This window comes from Rhea americana, unplaced genomic scaffold (assembly GCF_003343005.1).
Source record: "Rhea americana isolate MKP2758 unplaced genomic scaffold, rheAme1 scaffold_15, whole genome shotgun sequence".
Classification (NCBI taxonomy): Eukaryota; Metazoa; Chordata; class Aves; order Rheiformes; family Rheidae; genus Rhea; species Rhea americana.
This window is the reverse complement of record NW_028185594.1, coordinates 749,955-773,141: the sequence shown is the minus strand read 5'-3', so window position 1 is coordinate 773,141 and position 23,187 is coordinate 749,955. Positions and strand designations below refer to the sequence as shown.

The following is a 23,187-nucleotide window of genomic DNA, read 5'->3' as shown; positions in this document are numbered from 1 at the left end:
AAAAAAAAAAAAAAAAAAAAAAAAAAAAAAAAAAAAAAAAAAAAAAAAAAAAAAGGAAATCCAACCTGAGCTGGTGCTAAAACTAACTAGAGCTCTAAAGAGAAGCAAATGTGCTAGTACAAAAGGGAATTTTAGAGAAAATGTGTCTGCTGTTGACGGGAAAAGGCAACCGAGTGATGGATGATGTGAAAAAGGCTGAAACATGCGAAGCCTCTTTTGCTTYGGTCTTCACAGGTGAAGTGTGCTCCAGAGGCCCTTGCGTGCCATCATGGGTTAGATGGGGAGGGAKAGCCAGCAGCAGGGGAGCAGCGGGTTAGGAGCTACTTAGAGAAGCGTTTCCTGTGTTATTAGTCATTGCACTGCATTTTTACTTCATTCAGTTAGAAAAAGAAAAAAAACAAAGCATACCCAAATGAATAGAAGAAAAGTAGGAGCAAGGATCTTGGACAGGCAATGTTTGGGGTTCTTCCTGAGTTAGAGCATATTAATAGTCTAGGTGTTAAAATTAACTTGATCGTGTTTGCCTTTTGTTATTGCACTCTGATCAGTAAAATAATACTCTAATCCGAACCATTCAAATGCAATGTGTATATATTACACAGAATAACTGTGAGTAGTCAAGAAATCAAGTAGTTTGACCCAGTTTCTGCGCTCTCTAGGGCTAGATAAATGTCAGGAATGTTAGATGAAAGATTTTTGTTTCTTTCTAAAAATTTTTTGCTGAYGACATTTAGAATACATCTTCAGCTTCTTGTGGTGTCCTAGAATGAATACATCTTATTTCTTCTGTACCCCAAGTCCTCCTTCACTGAGCAGGTTGAAAGTGGAAGGAAATCCTGAGAGCTGTTTCTAATTCTCCTAACAAGTGGATCTAGGTCTCCTTAAGGTTGTTTTCCAGTACTGAAGTTACTTGCTTTCTCCTTTCTTCCCCTGTAATGCCTACAGACAGCAAAAGAGGCGGAACACTTAAAGAGGAAAGAAGAGAGAGGGAGAGAGGTAATTTCCCAAATATTACGTAGCGAGTTAGTACTATCTGTATAGACTACCCCCATAGAAGCCTTAAAGAAGGATGTGGTGCTATCTGTAAGAAATTAAGTCTATAATAGTGTGTTCTGTAATTTCTATAGGTATTCTCTCTCTGATCTAGTAAGCTGAGTATTATTTGTAGCTGGAAGGTGAAGGTGGCCAGATTTTAAAATAGAGTTCTTTTTAAAAAAAAAAAAAAAAAAAAAAAAAAAGGGGGGGGGGGAAGCAATTAACCATTGCAACAATTTAGCAAAGCAAATTGTGGCTTTTTCTGCATTTAAGGTTTTTAAATACATATTGTGTGCCTTTCAAAAAGATAAGTTCTCATGCAAACCAGGGTAATGGATTTGGTGCGGGAACCTCGTAGCTGAACTCTGCAACCTGTGTTTCAAGTTGAAAATTTGCTCAGGAGATCAGTTGTTTAGCGTTTTCATTAGCAGCGAAGGTGACAGAATACAGAATAGCTTATAAAATATGTAGATGGCACGAAGCTATGAGGGGTTGCAAATAACTTTCTGTATYGGATCGGAATTCAAAATAAACTTGGCAAATTGGAGAGATGGTTTGAAATCAGCAAGACAAAATTCAATTAAGTGAAGTGCTGTAYGATAAATTTAGGAAGAAGAATTCAGACACACACATATAAAATAGGAAATACCTGTCGAGAGAGAACAAATAACAAAGCAGGTGCATATATAGCTGTTGCAAAACTAGGGGTATGCAAGTCTGGAATGTGTAACTAGGAATGCAGCATGTATTACACTAGGTCATTATTAGGGAAGTCTCAGCTGAAATATTTTTTTTTTATCTATACATGGGCAGAGCTTTTAAGGAAATTTAGAGAACTAGGTAGGTGAGAAGACTGGGTTTGCCTAATTTAAAGATCAGTATTGGTAACAGCCTTCTGCTAGATAAAGATTTTAGGAGAAAAGATGCAGAGAAATTGTTCTCTGTGTTCCCGATGGCAGAAGGAAAGGAAACGTGTAATTTGCATTCAGGGGGGTGTAGGTGGCATTTCAGTAAACACTGGTTGGGGCGGACAGCCTCTGCAGCAGAGCTTTGGAGACCGCCTGAGCTCTGCAGCCTCCGAGGTAGGTACCACAGGACTAGAGAATTACTGTGCCCCTTTTTGAACCTAAAATCCATTTCTCTCTCGTATGTCCAATTAAGAGGAACTTCAGATGAAGAGCATGATTTATAGGCATTAACTTTGCCTTTTAGTGCAGAATGTGAACTTTCCTGATTGTGGAAAAAACTATTTGTTTATGTAACTTTCTTCCCACAAGAGTTTTTGTTAATTCTGTTACTGGGAGCATTTGTCAGTGTTACCGTACAGAAGGAGAGCGTATAGCATTACCCATCCCTGCCTCCAAAAGCGAGAAAGGAACAGAGGAGGGAAGTGACCTCGAGAAGTTAATGCTTTAGTTCCTTACTAATTTAGAATATGAGTTGGCAGTTTGAGGCTCTAATTGCAAATTATGTTTTTAAATACTTCCTTTATCAACCTTGATAATTTAACAAAATTTACCAACTGGCAAGTTGCAAAGTAGCGTTCCTTCCAAACTTTTATACGCCACAGCCCTGCTCCTTATCATCTGTGAAAAAGCTGCCGTGCAACGGAAGACTGGGGATCGCTAACAGTAACGAGGGAAGCTAATTCAAAGCAGGCCACAGATAGAAGCTTTTGCGAAAGCAGACTGCACCTTTTCAAGTTAGTCAAGCTAAAATTGCCTTTTAGAAAAGCAGTTTGTCTTTTGTTACAACAGAAAGCGAGCTATTATCTCTGTAGCCAAAAAGTACCTAATGCACAGGTCAGAAAACAGGCAGGCATTTTATCTTGGATAGGGAAAGTTTACTGCGAGTTTGCCTAAGTTGTAAATGCAGGCCTTTCCTTTTGCCTTCGTTTTGTACAAAGTGGTTCAGAATAGTTCAAAAAAATACAGGCTATTCCTTAGTTAAGGTTTGGGCTTGCTCTGAGCCTGCTTATCTGCAGCCTCTTTGCTAACGCAGCCAGGAGTTACCCTGCGAGGTACCATCTCTTTCAGAATTTCCTGCAAGGATCTAAACTCACCTATTTCCATAATAACTGTAATTTAATCCTTACTTGGGACTGCCTCTCCCTAAAAGAAGGTAATGTAGCATATTCCGCAAAGGAAGCGATGAGTTGCATGGTGACGGGCAGTGTAGACCGTGGTCGGTAATTCCTTGCTAGGCAGTACAGCTCCCATGCAAAAGTGCAGGTGTGCTGAAAGGCAGTCGATATCTTAACTTTTATTTGTTGTATCTTCTGGTCTGCTGCTTCTTTCATTATTCTCCTTTCTTTTTAGCTTAATTAACTTAAAATAGGCCAGACATCTGAAAAGTTGACTCAAACTGGAAAATTGATTCTGATGTGTAGGCAATAAGAGCCTGTGAACCACAGGACAGGATCACGGGGAACGATTCCTGAAGTGCAGTTTTCTGTTCATTTGCTTGTTTTAATCTTAAAAAAAAAAAAAAAAAAAAAAAAAAAAAAAAAAAAAAACTATTTAATCTTTGTCCTGAGTTTAGATGGATTGTTCTGTTCTCAGCTCTGTCGTCAAGTAAGCTCTGTGACAATTAAGTTAAACAAAAAAAACAACCTCCATAGGTTCTTCAGGGCTACAAAGAACCARGAGCTTTCTCTCTGGAGGAGGATAGTTGTGTCTGCCACCTTGACTGGAGGAGGGTTAGAAAGATGCTATTTTTGTCCTATGTAGCAGCTGACATTGTAGACTAAGTGATTTTTTGGCCAGCAGTAATTATCTGCAACCTTGCGAGTAAAAGGAAGGACCGAATAAGTAAAGATGCTCTACGAAGTGCTTTAGATTCGTGCCGCTTATTATTTACAAGTATTCCAGGAGAAAAACTGCCAAGGTTTGTACATGAGAATGTAACCAAACAATGTGCGTGTTATCGTATGGGTGCCAGGAAAATCCCCTTTCTCTGATCTAATGGCTCTGCTGAAAAGGATTAYGTACGTTTTTAACTTTATATGCTGTGAAATCATGAGGACTCTTGGCAGCGCACAATTCAAGAATGTGCGTATATCTAAGACCTGCAACGCATAAAAATTGTCTTCAGAGCTTTGAATTTGTCTGAGRCTTGATCTAGGGCCAGTCTTTGCTGTAAAGGAGAAAATGGCTTTTGAGTGGCCCAGCATGTACCTAATCACATCTAACGCAGGAAGCTACCTAGGTAGGTCCCAATGCTCAGAGATCTAAAACAAATTAGTGGGTTGTGATAATTGCACGCAAAGTAGGTAACCACAATAAAGTGTTCAAGGATAGACCATCTCACAAAATGAACTTTATTCATTTCTCACCACAACAGCATCTTGTTTTTATGTGCCAGGCATAACAAAGTATTGCTTGGTACAATTATTTGTAGAGGYGCTGTGCGTCGTATGGAGCGTTGCCCTTTCTGTAGTCATTTTTTGTCRAGAGGAGAGCTGTTTCTGGCAAGCTCAAAAGCGCGTGAATTCATAATGTGCTYCTTCACAAGAATAAATGTTTGTTACAGCGATGCCGCTAAGACCAAAGATTTTGTGCGCGTGGTGAATGGAGGAAGTAGATTAACGAGCACTGTAAATTAATACATCTTTCGGCCTTGGAGGAACAGATTGGAGTTTGTGGAGGGTTTAGGTCTAAGGTCCAGCGAAGGTGTACCAAGATTTGCAGGGTGGTCTGTTATGGTTGGTTTGTGTTATGAGTTTTTTTTTCCCCTACTTATCTCCTTTGTGGTCTTTACTTTTCCTTTTTTTGTTKATTTTCTCTTTTCGAAGCATTTTCTCCTGTTCCATTTCGTCGTGTAAAGGTACATTTCAAAGCCTCAAACAGGAATGCAAAGCTTTTTGGTTGTTATGCGGGGCATAACGAAGCCCCGCATTAGATGTCAGTGCCACAGGTCCTGCTGAAGCATGGAGGCGGGGGAGACCCAGTAGCTCAAGCCAAGATGAAAAGGTGCTRGAAGTGACTGCGTTAGTGAGATGAGCTTCAGGGAAGATGTATCAGGATAAATTATAATAGGCAAAATAATTGACTGGGCTTTTTTTGATGTTTTAAAGTTATTGATAAATCAGGGCTCCAGTTTTGGCAAGAATTCTTCTCTACCAGGAGAGTGTTTTGTTTGCTTTTGTTTTCTTTCCCCTCAACCCTGGCTAATTAGGTAAAGAAGAAAATACCAGCTATGCTGAAAGGTGTTTCAAGCGCAGGATCAATTGAATCTGGTTTCCCTTTGCTCTCTCCCCCCCAGCTTTGTGCTAATAAAGACGGACAGAGTAAAGGGACTTTCACGACTGATAGCTCAGTCCCCACGTATTTGGGAGCTAGGGGCTTTGGATCTGTCTGTGATGTGGTAATTCACCTTCCTAATGATTTGAAATTTTGCGGTGCTCTTTACTGGCCRTAGCTTTAGAGGTTGAGCTTGATGATAATTCAGAGCGAGACTGTACAGATAAGAAAGGGACAGCGATCCTCGAAGCACGGTAGCCAAATGTGCCGCCAAATCTGACCGCAGTGGGGTGGGTTTTGCCTCAAAAGCTGTTGCTGACACACACAGGTAGAAAAATGCAATGAAATAAGGTTTTTCCAATCAGATGATCCATTGCTATAGAAACGATTCCTTATGGTTTGGTTAATTTGTGTTASAGCTCAGCACTAGTTAGTGACCAGTGAAATCTGGAACAGAGTAACATTTCGTGTTTACAAATTCTTTAGAGTTCTAGGATGCTGTCCAGCAATACAATTAAGTATGTGCAAGTGGACAATATCAATGATTTTAATAGGACCATTGATGTCCTAATATTTAGGGATATGTTTTTTGTTTCAGGCCTTAATAAATAACCATCCTCTAGAATGCAGTGTATGTTATATTCTTGCTTTCAAAACATACAGACTTAAATGTTCTGCTTTTCTGTTCCAACACAACTAGCGGGCTTGATGTTAGAGGAAGAAATAGCCACAATTTCGTAACATTTTCCATTATAAAATGGAGTTTTCTGCTATTTGTAGCTTAATCAAAATGTAACTACTCAGACTGAAATTTTCCGTGCTAGCTATCTGAGTAAGGCTGAATATTTTGTGCAAGAAAGCAGCAGCTGAAATGGCTCTTGGACCAAGAAAAATGTTATTTTTCCCAGGAGGAACTTTTCTGCTCTCATATTTTTGGAGCAAGAAATGTAGCAGAAGAGCTTTCTGGTACCAAATAGCTCCTGGCATTAAAAAAATTATCTTTGCCAATGTCTGGGAATGCATATGAATTTGACCAAATCATGAGTTTCTAAAAAAATTAGCCTTGCAAGTGATATTCAATAGAACTCTATATTAGAATTTGTCAGCTAAATCCTGTCTGTACGGGGAACATACTTCTCTGTAACTCCTATATATGAAACCCTAGAAAAGTGGATTTTGTCCTCATGCTGCCCCAGAGCAGTTGCGCGAGGCTGGACAAGTCCTTCAAAAAGTGCTCAGCTGGTCATTAATCTTGCATTCTTCATTTTGAGTGCCTACTTCTGAGGCAGCTTGGCTAGATTTTGAGTTGTGAACTCTTTGCATTTCTGCTGTCTCCTGAGATCCAGAGGAAACTAGTGCTGCTAAGAAATTGAGTATTTTGTGACTTTGTGAGATTTTTAGCAACTAAAATTAATCATACTTATTTTTTTGTGCCTTAATATTCTGCATTTGTGAAGTAGGGAGGAACTGCTTTTACTTCTTAGAAGAGGATGTTTGAGATGATGCCCTTGATCAGGAGATGTTTGCTCTTTGCATACTAGCGCTGTCTGTGTTTGTGCACGGAGTGTACCCGGGCTCAGTGGGAACCCTGCTATCTTAGGATTTGAAGGAAGCCCAAGCAAAGAGCCAGTCCCTTCTGCTGCCTAGGTAATTTGTGGTGGATGCTTTGAGAGCTTTAAGAACAGACTGATGATGGTTGTGGTAGCACAGGCAACTTTGGGTTATAACATTTTCTAACTTGATGGTTGATTTTATTTCTTTACTGCGCTTAAATGTAGTACATAGTGAAGTGTTTTGCATCTGGAGATACTATATTTTTATTTATTTTTTAGTCAAAATAAAATAATTGATGATTATTTTGAAAGCAGATTACTGGGAGCACTATATATCTACCATGGCAGGTGCTGAAGGCATGAGAATGGCTTATAATGCCAAAAAGAATTTTGTAAACATAAGTATTCATATACTTAAAAGCAGTAAATGAGAGGTATTTTCCTTGGCTGAGTCTCCTGTGATGCAAATTCCATCCCATAAAAAGAGGAGGAGAAAACTAATGTTCCCATCACATATGTTCCATTATTGATTTTTCATTCTAATCTACCCAAACTCTTCTGTGCTGGAGATAATTAGACCTTGTGAGCAGAACTGAAGCAAGAATCTATACAATGCTGGATTGCCAGAAATGAAGACAAGGATGCCTAATTAATGTTGCATATTGTACTTTTTTTTTTTTGGATGAATGGTCTTCCCTTTCTCAGAAGCAGCTCAACACTGCTATGTCACAAGCTTGTCGTTAATTAAGCGGTGTTCACTGTGTGCCTATAAATGCCATGGAGAAGAAAACCGTGGACAGCCGCAGAGTTGTACGAGAGCTCTGCAATTAAAAAGARAAGTCTGCAAAATTGTGGGCTTCGCTCTGATGGCAAGATATTATTTTCTTCTATTTTAAATACGCTCTATGGATCATCACAAGGCTCTTTAGAAACCTTWGAGAAGCCTGGACCTTTCAAAAGCTGGATCGGGAGCACTTTGGGAGGGTTAAAAGCTGTGGAGGCTGTTCCTCATGGCTGGTGAATGAAAACACAGCTTGTCTCTGTAGCAGCTGCAGCCCAGCGAGGCCACAAGGACTCTTCAGAAATGAAGTCCAAATCCAGAGGAAGCCCCTAGATTAACTTGTTTCTGGATTTAGAGCAAGAGTTTGGAGGATCTTGAAAATGAATGAAGTAAAGTTTGTGTAACACACCTCCAGGAACTGAGAAAGCAGCTGTTTAGGAAAACCATGAGAGAACTGACAGAAGGTCTGAGSAAGGTGACTCTTCACACTGGGCACGCACTCAACCCGTAGTGGAAAGACTTGGAGAGAAGAACTGGAGGTTCCAAGTTTGAGAAGCTTGTGGCAGCTGAAGTATCTGAAATAGATGAAGAGAAAGCCAGAAAATGTATTAAGATGGTATTTTCTGTCCGTTTTCTCCAAATAACGGAAGGATCAAATGGTTCCCGAGAGAGAAAAGCGCACTCTTCGAAAGCTCCTACCACAGACTGGCCTGGATGGTGACAGCTTCCCGCGGCAGCACGTGCGCTCGGTGGTTTTGCAGTGGGCACCTTTGCCTTTCTTTGCAGCCTTCCCAAACCCCCTTCTGCTTTTATTCGCCCTTGCTACATCCRGAAGAGCTACAGACGTTGTTGCTAGCAAGTAAAAGAGATGCTCCTGTGTTGGTCTTGCTTTCACGTGTCGCTCTGCTGTGCGCGAGCCAACGGGGAAGGTCCTGCTTAACCCAGCCCACCTTGACGCTTTTGGAGGCTGGGAGAAGAGCGTGTGGAGCCCTGATGCGTTCTTCTTTATGGTTATTATCCTGCCCATTTTTCTGTGCAGCTGGATCCCCTTCTTGGCTGTCCTCAGAATAACAACATGATGTGCCCATGTGTGCTGCAGAAAGCTGCTATATTAAGTTGGGATTTTTGGTGTGCCGGCAGCCTCCTATGGAAGAGAGTCTTCTGGGAGAGCTGTCCTCATCCTGTCGTGTGCGGGCCACTTGCACGCCTTCTTTTCAGCCTTTAGTTCTCTTTTTATCTCTATTCCCTCCTTGCTTTCCTAGGTATGTTTTGTGGCCAGTCCGAATGGTGCAATTTTCTTTTCCTCTCTRGAGAATGTAAATAGCATCGTTCCCTCCTCCTCTTTTCTCCCTGTAAATGCACAAGAAATTCTCTCTTTTTAGGCATTTTTCTCTGTTTACGAAATTGGAGAGAATAAAATCCAGGTTCCTTGGCCAAACCACCGAGCCTGTCTGGTACATCTGTAGAAAGTGAAAATCTTCCTAGATGGTGCTTTAAGCAGTAAGAGCATGTGTTTTCTGATGAAATTCTAATTTTTCGCATGAATTTGATAGCGGAGTTTTGTTTCCCAGCATAATAGAAGCTATAGTTCTGATTTAGGGAATTTTATGAAAYAATGTGGAGAAGACGGACACTATTTTAAAAAGAGGCTTTTGTAATGGGGTGGTTATGTGCCTCTTAGGACCTCTCTTCTCTTCCTGTTTGACTCCTTGGCACCTTCTTTCTCTTTTCTGTTTCTATTTTAATGAACATTTTCTCTGCAGCTCTGATGAACAACTAGAAAAGGTGCACACACGGGCTATGATTCCTCGCCCTTTCTTTGCATTTAGATTCTAGGTGCCAGATTTGGTATATTTAGTAACGTACTTCTTGGGACTTCGGTGACTTTTAGATGCTGTTCAGTGTTCAACAATGCTAAAACATTGTGCGAATTTAAATCATGTAAGCATGTGAAATACGCTACTTGTTAGCTTTGCTACAGTTTTGTTTTCTATTTTAGGTCTATTTTAGGCATATTGCTGTTGCCAATTCAAAAATAAACTGAGCCTTCAGGATGAGGGTGTGATGGGGTCGTGTTTTCCATTATGTCCTGGTGTGCTATATAATGCAAACTGGGAACAGGTAACACATTTTGGGTATAGTGTCGGCAGGGATTTTCTGGCCATAGCTCTGTCCCAGTGAGTAGGTGCTGAAGTGATGGCAAAGACCATAGCTAGTGGAGTGTAATTATCATCTGRGTTATGTCTCAGTGGTAGGTGACTTCAGACATGTGGGTACAATGGGAAAAGCAGAGAGCACTTTCGTCCTCCTCCGCTTTGATGATCAGCAGCAGGCTGGCCAGCCACTACTTTCAATATTTTGTGAGGATGGGGAAATACTGATTCACATTGGTTCTGCTTGTTTATGTCTTATCCTGTTGCATTTTTAGAAGCATAGTCTAAAAAGGATTTTTTTAAAAAAAAAGAAAAAGTGTTTTAATCAGCTGGACCTCCAAGAGCATGTGAAAATAATTCTGGTTTCACACAAGTCGGTCATGTTTGGCTGTTTTCTTTGGYAGAAGCAGGAACTCATCTACATAGCAAAGATTTTAAATTCTTATGAGCATAGGAAGCATCACTGCTTGTACAATCAATACAAAATCAGAGTCATCTTTAGACACTGCCCTGCATTAACTTAATCTCACAGCTGTGCGTTCCACATAAGATAGAAGTGATACAGGATATAATCTCGCCTGTCTCTTCTTTTGCAGCTTGGCTTTACATCTCCGAAAAAACATCGTAGCCACCGGCAGCGATGACCACCTCTGGAAAACGTGGGCCTTCCCTAGYGGGATCGTCGTCGTGACCGGTGAAGGTCACGCTGATTGGCTTTCCGGCTGCTGCTTCCATCCGAGGTTAGTGTAAACAGTACCCGGCGCTGGCACTAATCCCCGCTGGGGAGTGCTTGTTTGCTCTTTCTTTGCTCACTGGCCTGCTTTGATGACTTTCTAGTCTCCGTGTAACCTCGCGCTCTCTGCTGAATTTCCAAACGCGCAGATAAACGTTCTTCTGGCTTTCTGCGTGTTGACTTAAGATTGATTGCTTTTAGTATTTTGTACATCTTAAACTTTGTCCACGTGCCGCTGCACGTAATGAGGAGTAAAAAGCTTTTTAGGTCTAGCTGTATTAATTTTCACTGCGTTCGTGCACTGTGACAAACATGGCCCCATTATTAATAATAGAGAAAAGATGATTTCTTGTATTAAGCGTTATTTGTCCTGTGACTAAGAGTATTCGAGCTACCCAGAGAGAGTAAGAACGTGAGCTTTCCTTCTCTCTCTTTATAAAGATTTGAAGCTGAACTAATAAATGAAAGTGAACGTTTAGAATGAGAAATAAACATTTTGATTACAAGGGTTGTGGAAATAGGCCAAATAGGGAGCAGATTTCATGGTCATTCTGCTGAGAAATAGAATGCTGTTTTACTCTGRGGGGGAAAAAAGATTTCCATTTAAGACTGGGTTTCTGTGTGTTCAAATGATTTTGCATCAGATTTGTGAGGCTGCAGCTGTAATAGAGCTCTGTACTGTTGATATAATGAGGTCTGCCAGGCAACTCACCTGAGGTTTGCTTATAGGTAGAGCATTATTAAGCCTCCAACTTTGTGTTTTCATTGTGTTTATTTTATGAAGCAATGTTAGCTCTTTCTTTCAGGAAAAGGAAAAGAACTCTAGCTAATTTTGAAGCTCTTCCTGGTTTCTGATGCTGTAATGAGTTAGCAAACGTGCGCCACAATCCTCTAAACACACACACAAAAAAATCTCCTCCTCCTTTTCAAAACCTCAAGACCATATAGGAATACTTTTGAGGCTGGAATTTATCATGCACGTACTCTTCATCTTGTATCTTTTTCTCCTATGAAACATAGGCGTTTTGGTAGATGCTGATGTTCCGCAGTAATCCTTTCTTCGTGGGCATTCCCTTAGAAAATTGTGTATAGAGGAGGCCAGAGTGATATTTGACTTAGATAATTACATATGAAACAATTAGGAAGAAGGGGGAAATGGCAGTCGCAGCTCCTTATTTTAAGGAAATGGGAATATTTTTTCTATTACTGACCAACAGGTTGCACTGAATTTGCGAGTGTGCTGGACATCCTGAGTCTGACTTGCCGATAAACAGAATGATGCCTTACCTCTTACCTCTCAGGAATATAAAACCCATCATGGGAAAGAAAGGAAATACAATTAGAAGAGCATGTTATCATTTGTAAAGCTTCTGGGCACGCTAATCAGATTTCAATAATGCTTTGTTACCATGACACCCGCTGACTCAGAGACTCAAAACTATTTTCTCATTAGTCTTTGACCAGAATACAGTCCTTTCAATAAGCTTTTCTATTTCTCATTCAATTATTGAAATTAAAATGAGTTGAGGTACATCATTATTCACTTGCAGTAGAAATCGACTCCTGCTGAATGCTGCGGGGTGATTCAAAAACACTGCTGTTACAAGATTGCCTTCTGGGTCTTTTATTTTTTTGGTGGTGGTTGTTTTTCTGTTTTTTARTGAAGGGATTTCTATATGTCAGGTGCTCTGGGAGTGAAAATAATGAAATGCAAATGGAGAGTTCTTCAAAAAGTTTTCTGGAGTCAAATGTAGATGGCCTTTGTTTTAGCCTTGCTTTCATGACCTAAAAGGTGATTCATCTAAAAGGTGAAAAGAGAGATACTGTTGCAACTGGGCTATTAAACTGTGGTCCAGATACCGGTGTAAAATTCCTACTCAGTTCTCTTTTTGCTTGTGCTTAAATCGTTTAACCTTTTTGCTGCATTTCCCCATCTGCAAAAATCATGTTCAGAACCCTTTGCAACCCTCTGGTTCGTCTCCTCTGTTTAGTCTGAAGAGTTCTTATATGTCCCTGCTGTACCTGCCAGACAGAGATGCTGTGCAGCTTGTAATGCTTACTAAATCTGAGTCATTTGTATCGTTTAATAATATTACAACAAGAAGCAAAATGGTCTGTTTTTTAAGGAGCATACATGAAGTCTTAAAGCTGTGAATGCTTATTTTTAATGATAAGATGGCACTTTGCTACGAGCAGGAAAGAAAATCAATACTTTAGTGCCATAGTACCCAAATTTTTCTTGTCGAATCTTCTCCTCGCACAACAGCGGCTCTCAGGACAGGAGGCGGAGGGAGAACAGAACCGACTCTGTCATCCAAGGGGAGCAGCGCATCACCGCTGTGATGCTCTGCACAGATCTGAGAGGAGAATTTTGCCTGAAGCTTTTTAAATAAAAGTAAAACTTGAAACAGGTCCTGTCGTCTACAGAGCAAGGCGGCTGGAAGGAAGGAGGGGAGCAGCGCTTCCTTTTTGAAGCTCAGGTGACAACCAGTCAAATTTCAAAACTAAACACAGTTTTTACTTCTGCCCGGTCCCAGAATGAGGTGAGAAGGTTCGTGCTGCGCCTTTAGGAACCATGTCCTAAAGACATTAAGATGTTTCGGCACATGTACCATATTTAGTTTTGTATTGCTAGCCTTTCTCGACGGTTAAAGAATCAAGCCACACCACAGAGGCATGGGTGCTTGTTAATGACCTATAATATCCCTGAGAACAGTAAAATAGTCTTTTCTTGCTCAGCCCATGTGTTGTATCATCCTTAATAATATGTTCCTAAATATTAATCAAGTAAACTCTTCCAAAATGTTGTAAAATTTTCAGGCAAACGTTGTTTGAGTCTGGAGTACAGCGAACTTCTGTTCTTCTACCCTTCTCCACACCTCCTGAATTGAAAAGATGTGCAAAGTCCGCGCACTGAAAATTATGTAAAAATTACCCCGAAAATTGTTGTCTCTTTTGAAACGTCCTTTTCACCTCAGACAGAAGTGAGATTGCTTATATTCTTTGGAATGCTGTTTCAGCTCTCGGAGTTGCTGAGGAAAGGAATCAAAACTGTTGACAGTTTATTATACCAAAATTACTTCAGAGAGAAGTAATTGGAAAACATGAAAGTGTGGTAGCAAGACTCCATCTGACTGGAAGCGATTTCTTCATCCTATGAAAACTTTCAAAGTTCAAAAAAATAAATTTCCTTATCGGAGCTGAAAAGTCAGGATAAACTGAGAAACCGAAACGAATGCCAGTTCAGGTAGATTCATGATTTTATTTTTAACATGATTTTATTTTTACCAGATTTTATTTTTATCATCATTTGAGCTTGTGAAGAAACTATCCGCAGATGTATGTGTACATATATATATATACATATGTGTGTTTGTATATATATAAAAATCTATATATTTATGCATATATTTGTATGCATATTTATGCACAGATGTGAAAAGAGAAACAAGACCAGCCACCGAGCTCAATAGATCAGTAATCCAAAAATGGAAGGAGGGCATGGAGAAACCTCTGAAGGAGTTGTGGGAGAGAGGGGCAAAATTCAGGAGGGGAGGAAGCCTCGGAAAGAAAGGGAGTAGACTGTTTCAAGACAACCGTGATCAGTTGTTCAGAGTTAACTGGCCGAACCTAATGCTGCTTATTGCTCGCAGCATCCCAGAGGGTCTTGTGCTTGGAGAACCCAGGGAAATGTTGAGGCCCCAAAATCAGATTTGACAGCTTGGTGTGCGGACGTACAAATTCAGAATTACATGGTGGACGTGCTTTTGTAGCTCGAGAGCCTGTGGGGCTTTGACTGTTGGTGAATTACGACGAAGGGGAGTGTTCTTGCTTTTTTCTCGCCCACTTCTGCAACTGCTGATGTCCTATAGGGTGAGCTGGTGAGAAAGCTTCTGTTACTGGTAGCTGCTGGTGCATCAATCCACACCGCTTTTCTTGGCACTGACAGTGCTCTTGTATATCATTTCTAGAGAAACAGCTATAGGATATGTAGAGGGGTAGCAAATATAGTCCTCCTCCTATTTCAGTAATTCCTGGTATTGATCTTAAACATATTTTCATTTCTATGAGAAGGTGTAGAAACAGGGATTATCTATGACACCATCTTATTCAGTATGTTGACTTGGAAGTGTGGATGCTGCAGTTATTTGTTGGAACTAGGGAGACTTTCAGATCAAAGAGCTGCTGTTAAGGTTATGATTCCTGGATCTGCAAAATGTCATTACAAACTAATGCCTTTAGTTCAACACAGCGGCATTTGTACATAAGCTGTAAATAAACATCAAGTTGTGCGGTTTGACCTTGCTCTTGGAAGCTCTTACTAATCTTCATAGACCTTTACATACCCTTTTGCAGCTCTTCAAAAAGTCTGTTGACACAGAGACCTGGAGAAGTTCAGAATCAGTGGTTTTAAAGAATTGGTTTTGGTTATCACCTAGCCGTTAGAGCAGCTGGCCAGCAGACGTGCAGCAAGAACAACATGTCCCAGAGATGTGTTCTGACAGGTCAGGGAACTCTTGAATTCATTATGTTCATCAGAAACACAAAATGGTTTCACGGCCAATCACTTTTTTAAAACGTAGAGTGTTGCTAACGGTGTCTTTTGACTTGAGACTAAAGGAGGCTGAAGCAATGCAAAGACTAATCTTTGCAGATAACCATGTTCTTGGCTGTGGGATGTAGATAGACATGGGAGGGGGCTTGAATCCTCATTGCCCTGTGCAGTTTCACAGGGGTCGTTTACACTAGGAGCTTTGTATTCAAAAGAACATCAAGATCGGCCAGGCAAAGCTCCTCGTTGTAAGCCTAAAAGAAACAGGGAGGAAGAAGAAAAGTGACAGCTTTCACCCTTCCTCTCTGGCCACCAAACCAAGCAGAATGATGATCCTCTTGGTGAAAGGGTCTCTGAGACTACTTTTTATGAACGGTACCTAAAGAGTGATCTTCAGACGACTTTTTCTGCTAGTTTTTCAGTCCTAAACATCGAGTTCCGCATCATACAGTAAACAAGGCTGAGACTTAGATGTCGGCTGTAAGTATTACCGTAGGAAAGAGTTGTAAGGCTCGTGTTAATGGCGAGGATCTGTCTTCTGCCAGTGGAATAGAATTACTCTGATTTGTGCCCAGAGAGAGGCTAGGGAGTAATAAGGATTTTGAAACCTAATTCAGGGTTCACTGCAGACACAGATAAATTTATGTTACTATTGATGGTTATTAAAGGAATGCAAGGTGCCTGGTACCTTTTACTTAGGACTTTTGAAAAGCATTTGTATTGTAAAGGCATAATGATTTAATTTCTTAGCAAATCTTTGATTCTCACAGTTCAACAAGGCCTTAAGTTACCGGGTTACGTACCAAATTTGACARTGGTTGGAAGCTTCTTTTGATTGGCATGATTAATTTTCAGTTATCTAACTGGTTTTAAATGCCACTTCGTATTTAGCAAAGTAGGTGTTTGTTAAAATGCTTTTTCCAACTGAGCTAATGCAGAAAGTGCCAAGCCAAAAAGTTGCAGTCGTTCTTCAAAGAAAAAAAATGTTTCAGAAGCCTTAATACTGTATGCTGTAGCGCTGATGTAACCGTCGACTTGGTGTTTATGAATATAGTAGTTTTAATTTCACAAGTAGATTTATTCGTTTCAAAGTCTTTGGCAAGTTTCGGACTTGTTATATGAGAAAACATCGTTCATATGACATCATTCTCTCCCGGGCCGGCAAAGCCTACTGTTTTTGTGAACGTTGTGGAGTGGGTGGGCATTAAATCTCCTTCGGGATTCTCAATCTCATTATTTTTTATAAATAAAAAGCCTCTGCTGGACAAAGGAATAAATCACATATAAATGAAATATGAGAGATTACATGAGAAGCTGGGCTTTTGCTTAGACTAATCCAATATCTTTGGCCAAACATCTCAATGTCAAAGGCTTTATAAGTATTCTGCAGGATCAGTCTGGCAAAAAGAAATCAATAAGCAGGTAATGGACTTGATTAAAATTTTTTCCTCTTCCATCCACCCTCACAAGCCGAATGTTTCTACCTATACTAATTTGCTCTGGTGCATGTAACCTGGTTATTCTCTGTGGTTTTCTGGGATGTGTATGCATGATATGTTTTATATCATTTTGAAGAGTGAGGTGATAGCTGTTGGAGAGAATCTGTTTAAAAAAAAAAAAAAAAAAAAAAAAAAGAATGCAGGTGGCTCTCGTTTTTTCTTTGGAGAGGTCAGTCCTGAGATGTGCCTCTGCGAAACGCAGGAGGATGACAACTGCTGCTTTCCACTGTATTCTGCCCTGGACGTCGACGTAGTGCATTTACGTGTTGCTGCTATGCACTTGGATCCTGGGGAGTTTCTTTGCTCTAAAGCAGTACAGTTTGCCATTAAAAAAAAAAAAAGAAAAAGAAAAAAAGAAGTTACTGTTGGCAAGATTTTGTTTGGACTTGCCACAACTTTTTCCTCTTTTAAACAAATCTTGTGGTTCAGAAGTGTCCTTGAAAACTAAACGCTTTGCAGGACAAAGTACAAAACGCGATTGCTTTCTCTTATGTCAGGAACCTTAAAAGTCTATCATTATATTGATTTTAAAGAGCAAACAACGTGCAGTTGTGTAGCGCAGCTGCTGAACAGGCTTTGCTTTTCATCGGGACTGACCGTTCTCGAATGAAAAGCTCCCTTGGGCTTCTCCTTTTGGCTGGTGGGAATATTGGCCCCTCTGAGTTAGCGTGATTCACTAATAATATCGCTGTTACAGTAACTCGGCAAACRGCAGGAGAGGGAAACGCTGACAACAGCTCAAGAGAGGAAGGGGGAAACTAGCTGACGGAAGCAGCAGCTGCTCGACTGAGCAATGGAAATGCGTGTCGCAAATAATTGCCCGAAGAAAACGTGTTGTGATAAAATACTGCCCTGGAGTTAGTCACACAACTGACTCGACAGGCTTATTTTCAAAAAGCAGTGATTGAAAACCTATTGAAAATTTGAGTACAGCTAATACGTAGTAGGAAACCTTTGCAGCATTAAACTACAGTGTTTGAAGACCAAAGATCGGCTGAAGTGTAGCAGAGGGCAAAGAAAAAAAGAGTTTGGGGCTGGCTGCTTCCAAAGCAGGTTACCCGGTCCYGCGAAATCCCGGCGAAAGGGGTCCCGACGCCGGCGGGCGCGCGGCCTCAAACGGTGCCAGCGGCRGGTTTCTTCGGGAGCTCCTGCCGGGCCCTGGCGGTTTCTTCCAGCTGATCTKCACCCTGTGCATTTGCCGTCTGCTGCTCCAGAGGAACTAATGCTGTTTTTAACTCAGGAATTTGTTACTGCCCCATCGCAAGAAGGAAGCTTCTTTTTAGCCACCTTCTTAAATCATCATACTTGCAGAGTGTGGCCTTAAATAGCTTTGAGGCTTTAAGGGGGAAAATAAAAGATAGCTAGTCTTTATAAGGTTTATTATTTAAATGGTGGTTTAGCTATTTTATCTTTATAATAACATCATTTAATTATGCTTTTCTACATGGTAAATAATTTTCAAATGTACTGAATACCTGCCTTATGTAGAGTTCTCCTTATTTTTAAATGATTATATCTTGCCTACTRTGTTAATAAAAATAAATATTCTATTAACATGTGAGCTTTAGATCTGCAAACAGGCATATTTGATATTGGGAGCATTAAATCAGTTTAATCGCATTGGTGAAAGGCATTGTGATTACCTTGATTGGTTTCAAAAGCAGGTATCAAGTTTAATCATGCTCTTTACAACAGAAGTTTATTCGGTTATTCAGATCCACTTAATATTTTGATATGAATGTTTAGACTCTTAGAAAATAAAGAGGAAATTTTTTGATCAGCTGTGTGGGTAATCAGAGCTGGTGTAGAACAGAACAGAATTTAGCTGAAAGAAATATTCTCTATATAATAACTTATGGTAGAAATAGGGAGGCGGAAGATGCAATTGAAATATCTTTTATAGAGTACCAATAAAATACTATGCTTTTAAACCTATTTGTTCAGCTTCAGTGAAGCCATGAATATGCTCAGTGAAAGTTTTATAGAAATCGGCCTGATCTTCACAGAGTTCTTRGGTTTTCAATCTTCCCCATCACCTTGATTTTCAGTTTATGCTGCTCCTAGTACAGCTGCTGCCTGGTAGTTGCCAGAAGTAATTCACTCTCACAGATGTCAAGTCRTCTGTTTTTGCCGGGGGGGAAAGGATGATGTTCTCGCTCACTGCGGAGGTTTGGGGTGGTTTAGGTTCTCTTCTAGCTCCCTGTTTTGGGTGRGAGGTTAGAAGAATTAGAGAGGCAGCTGCCTTCTCGCTTGGGCTGCTCACGGCGTTGGTCTGCTCCTGCCTTTTGGCCGAGCGTGTCCCTCTTGCTCTAGTCAGAGCTGTTGCATGTGTCAGAACATCTCTTTTAATAGAAGCTTCTCTGCGTTATGTTTCTTAGCGAGCAATTATAATCTTGATGCCTTTAACGTTCTTGGTTCGTTATTGTTTTCTTCTGTGCAATAAAGGCAATTGTTTTGTCCCTGAAGTCTGCTGCAAGGGTTTTGCGTGRAGGAGGTAGAGAGAGATCTATGTTTGTTAAATTGTTAAAATGCGCATTTCCTAAAGTGCAGCAGTTAAAATAACAAACATTCATGCTGGGGTTGACTAGAGAATGGCAATTCAATTGTGAGGCAACTCGTAAGATTGGAATTGGAATAAACCCAAAACATTCAGAATGCTTTTACGAAAGCTGAACTGCATGGAGATGTCCATTGTCAAGGTAGAAGCCCTAGCAAGAAGTTTTTATAGGAGTTTCACATGTATTTACTTTTAAGCTTCTGGAAGGTAAGGGATTTTTGTCGGTGTGAATGGCCTGTTGGTTAATCTCTGGGTTCAAATCTCTGTTTTACCATACAGTTGCAGTGGTACAGCTGGAGGAGATGACCAGCTGTGAAAGGGCGCGTAGGGATTTCTTCACTGCCTTTGCCATTGAAGGGCATGGGTGTAAGTCTGTTCTCTGTGTTGGGGGAGCGTATATAAAATGGATGGGGAATAGAGAGGAAAAAATGTTGTATGCATGGATATATGTCCAGGCTTTGATCGGCTCCGAGAGTTGTTGGGGTTTCTTTTGGTTTTCTTGTTTTTTCTCCTTTCTGTAGCCATCAGGTTTGAGAGTGCGTGGCTTTGTAACTGGAAACTCAGTTCTCATGGAAAGCCTTGTATCAGAGGGCAGATGATTATCCTAAATTTGGTGTGCTGCTTTCTCTTGTGCGTGCCTAGGTTCAGCTCTCACTTTCCTCCTCTATTCTCACACTTCAAAGTGTTAGTGATCTCTCAATCTACTGACTAACCCCCTGCCTTTGGCTATCRTCATGTCCCATGGGCACGGCTCCGTAAGATCAACAGTCGCCCATAAGCGCGCTGTCCAATGTGTTTTCTTGAGCTTTACTAACAACAGATTGCTATGTAGTGTGACTTAAATATTTTTCYAGGTGTCTGGGCAATGCTCAAATGCCAGTGCAGAACTTCTTCACACACTATGAGCTCTCTATGCACTCACTGAACACACTGTGCATATAAATATGCAGTTCAATAATGATGCTTTGTACAAATATGCAAATAGGATYAATGGTTGTGGTTTGTTACTAGCTACTGATTGAGATTGGACACCAGCGGACAACCATTTGGGGATGGTAATGGATTTGAGATGACTCATCCATAACTTCAGCTTTCAGAGGAACGGTGATACAGGATGRTCACTGTTAATATAGATCATAAATCTGTTCTGTACATGGAGTTCATGTATCTGAACTCCTTCCAAAACATATTTTTCCTTACTTCAACAGCCCTTCACTAACATTTGAGGCTTTGGAGTCACTCCAATAGAGGGAAGAAGGACACAAGCTGGATGGGTTGGGTGCTGAGATTAAGCATTCCRTACTACTATTAACGTGCTGTTTAATGCACATTATGCATATTGATTTGTATTATGCGTAGATTTATGTGGCTAAATACACTCATTTATTTTAAAAATGTAACAGTGTCTCGGGAGAGTTTAACTTACATTTACATTGTTTGAGGGAAAATACTGGAATGGTGTAGTATAGATGCCATTTCTGGAAAATATGGTAGTTTTGCAACGCTTATTCCAAAATATTTAACTTGGAGCCCCTGCATTGTCTAACATCTGCTGTCCTGCTGACATGCGTTTTGTTAAATCTAATTTCTAAATACATCAACTAGTTTATCGTTTGTCTTTTCATTTTTATTCCTTACCTGTGACGTGCTTCCAAAACTTTCGGAGGAGGAWTTTTGCACGCACTGAAAACTTGCTTTTCTACCTTCTAACTTATTTTAAAAACTCATTTAGCTACCCTTAATTATATGACATTGAAAGACAGCTAACTCTATTATTAGACTGTGGTCTCTATAGATTGTAAACTGAATTGGAATAATCTGCTACCTTGTAGCCATTGCAAAAATCATCATGATGACCCCAAATGCAGAACTGCAGACTACATGTAGAGCTGGCCCAAACCCTTGAAATAAAAGGGTAATTCTGCCCTGGGATAGAGAAGCACTACTGGAAGAGCAGTGGGAGGCACACCACATGAGATGGATTTTTGTGCATGTGGTTAGATAAGCCAGTTTTTCTCACTGGTACTCAGTTTAGAAAGGGAAAATGCTGTAAAATATAGAGGACTTGCTTGGCTGAGACTTCTTTCTTAGCTGCTTGAATCCATTTCTCTGAAAATTCATATAGTATCCTGGGAATCTTTTTGGTAGTAGCAGCATATCGTTTTTAAATTACTGCAGCYGTGAAATTTTCACTTCTGAAGTGTACCGTAGCCTCGAGGAAGTTTTAATAAACAAGATGAGCTTCATTAAAACAAAATAATCACTGCTTTTATGGTGCTTAGTCCTAGTGCCTGCCTCATCCAGAAGTTGTGGCAGTGCCATGCCAAAAGGATGTTTTCTCCCCCCTGCCCCTAATAACCAGGTGGGCTGGTAGGGGAAGACAATTATCCTGTCTTGGGTCAATATATAGACATAACCATATTATAAAAAGATCTAGCAATTGGATAATGTAGGATGAACAATTACCCTGAATTTGCACTTGGCATTCTATGCGCTGGTGGTTTTCTAAAGATTTCTGGCGGGCAGTTTTTGTGTCACAGACACTCCAGGACTTTGCAGGACAGCTGCATTTTTCTTTTCAGACAAAAAGCCGTGCAYCTACATACTGTCCACCAGGTAAGGGTTACTGCCATGCTTCCTGGCCTTGAAACCTCTTACTTCGTTTATAGATTGTCAGTTCATGATTGATTTTGCRTCTTTGAAATTTAATTATTTTTTTCCTTGGTCTTGGTGATAAATGAGAAAAGAAAAGATGTTTCTGGTTTTCTGCTTTCTGAGTATGCTGGCATTCACCTTCTGTATAATGACTTCCTATGACTATCAATAAAACAGGATAAGATTAGGTTTAAGATTATTTTGAAGGATGTAACATATTACAATTAGAGCATAGACTGAATCTTGGACACGTGCAGTCCATAAGGATAACGAAGGCAACACCCCAAATGAACCATAGGCATCAAAAAACACTAGGGGTTTCAGTAAGAAATGTCTCTGTAAATAATTTATGTGACTCGGAGTTCTTGCAACAAGCCAAAGTGAACTGCATTCCAGATTTGTCTGAATGTATTCCAAGCCTGTCTGAAGGGTACAAAATTTTTTGGAAACAAAATCCTCGCTGCTATCTGCTGAGCATTGTCTAAAAAAGACTAAGAACGTAAGCATGGCTGCACGCACCAAGTTCTTCTAGACTCTTACCCTGTCTCCAGCAGTGAGCAACAGTAGCTGCCTAGGAAAACGCGTTTGTAGCATTTTTGTCCTAGTACCCTCCTAGACTCTAGTTTTTATCTCAAAAGGTTTCTTGAGCCAGATGTGGTTTCCCTGTAAACCCTTGATTCATTCTTCTTCCAGGAGTTTGTCCTGTCTTCCTTTGGGCCCATACAGAGCTGCTCCTTGCTAAAGGATGCTGTGAGGTCTCCTGCTTGGTGTGGGAATGTCATCTGTTCCTTATTGAGCTCTTTTATTTTTTTTTCCTCCTTCCTCCTGTGGGAACCTGTTTTGACCTAACCTTTTCTAAGTTCATCTGGATTTTCACCTGCTCTTTTTGGTGAGAAGCAAATGAGTCCATGGCAAAAACACGCCATGGCAAAGGAAGATGATTAAAAAAAAAAAAAAAAAAAGAAGAATTAGGAGGACTGTAGAGCTGAACTGATGGTTGGCATTTTCATCCTTTGCATTATGTTTTTAGCACTGAATGAGAAAAGAATGTTTCTGAAGAGTGATCTCTCGTGGCTTAAGGTATGGACCCTAATGGTAAATATGCATTTTTATAAGTGTGATTGTCTGGGTCACTCTTTTTAGCCTTATTTCTAAGGAAGCAGTTGTTTACCTGTTTGAGTGCCTCTTCTTTCCTCCCTATGCCTCTTTTGTACATATTCYCTATATCCTCTCTTCTGCTCTCTAGTGACTTTTAACCTGAAGGCTAATTCTAACAACGTTTGAAAGACAGTTGCAAGTCTGAAAGATCTACGAATTCCTAAGATACGTATTTTTAATTGGCAGATGAACAGCAGAGAGAGACTGTCTTTGGGAAAGGTGGACAGAAATGCCACTGTGGTGTGTTTTGCCTGGCAGCCACCAGCTAGC

The 23,187-nt window shown here is 40.4% G+C and overlaps 1 protein-coding gene across 1 annotated transcript in view; it reads left to right on the top strand.

Annotated features, from left to right (window-relative positions):
- Window positions 1-23,187, top strand: part of SPAG16 (sperm associated antigen 16) — a 355,243-nt gene that overhangs the window by 182,008 nt on the left and 150,048 nt on the right. Inside the window, exon 12 of the mRNA XM_085299542.1 lies at window positions 10,360-10,503. Coding sequence (XP_085155668.1) covers window positions 10,360-10,503 — 144 coding nt within the window. The remainder of the gene's footprint in view (window positions 1-10,359; window positions 10,504-23,187) is intronic.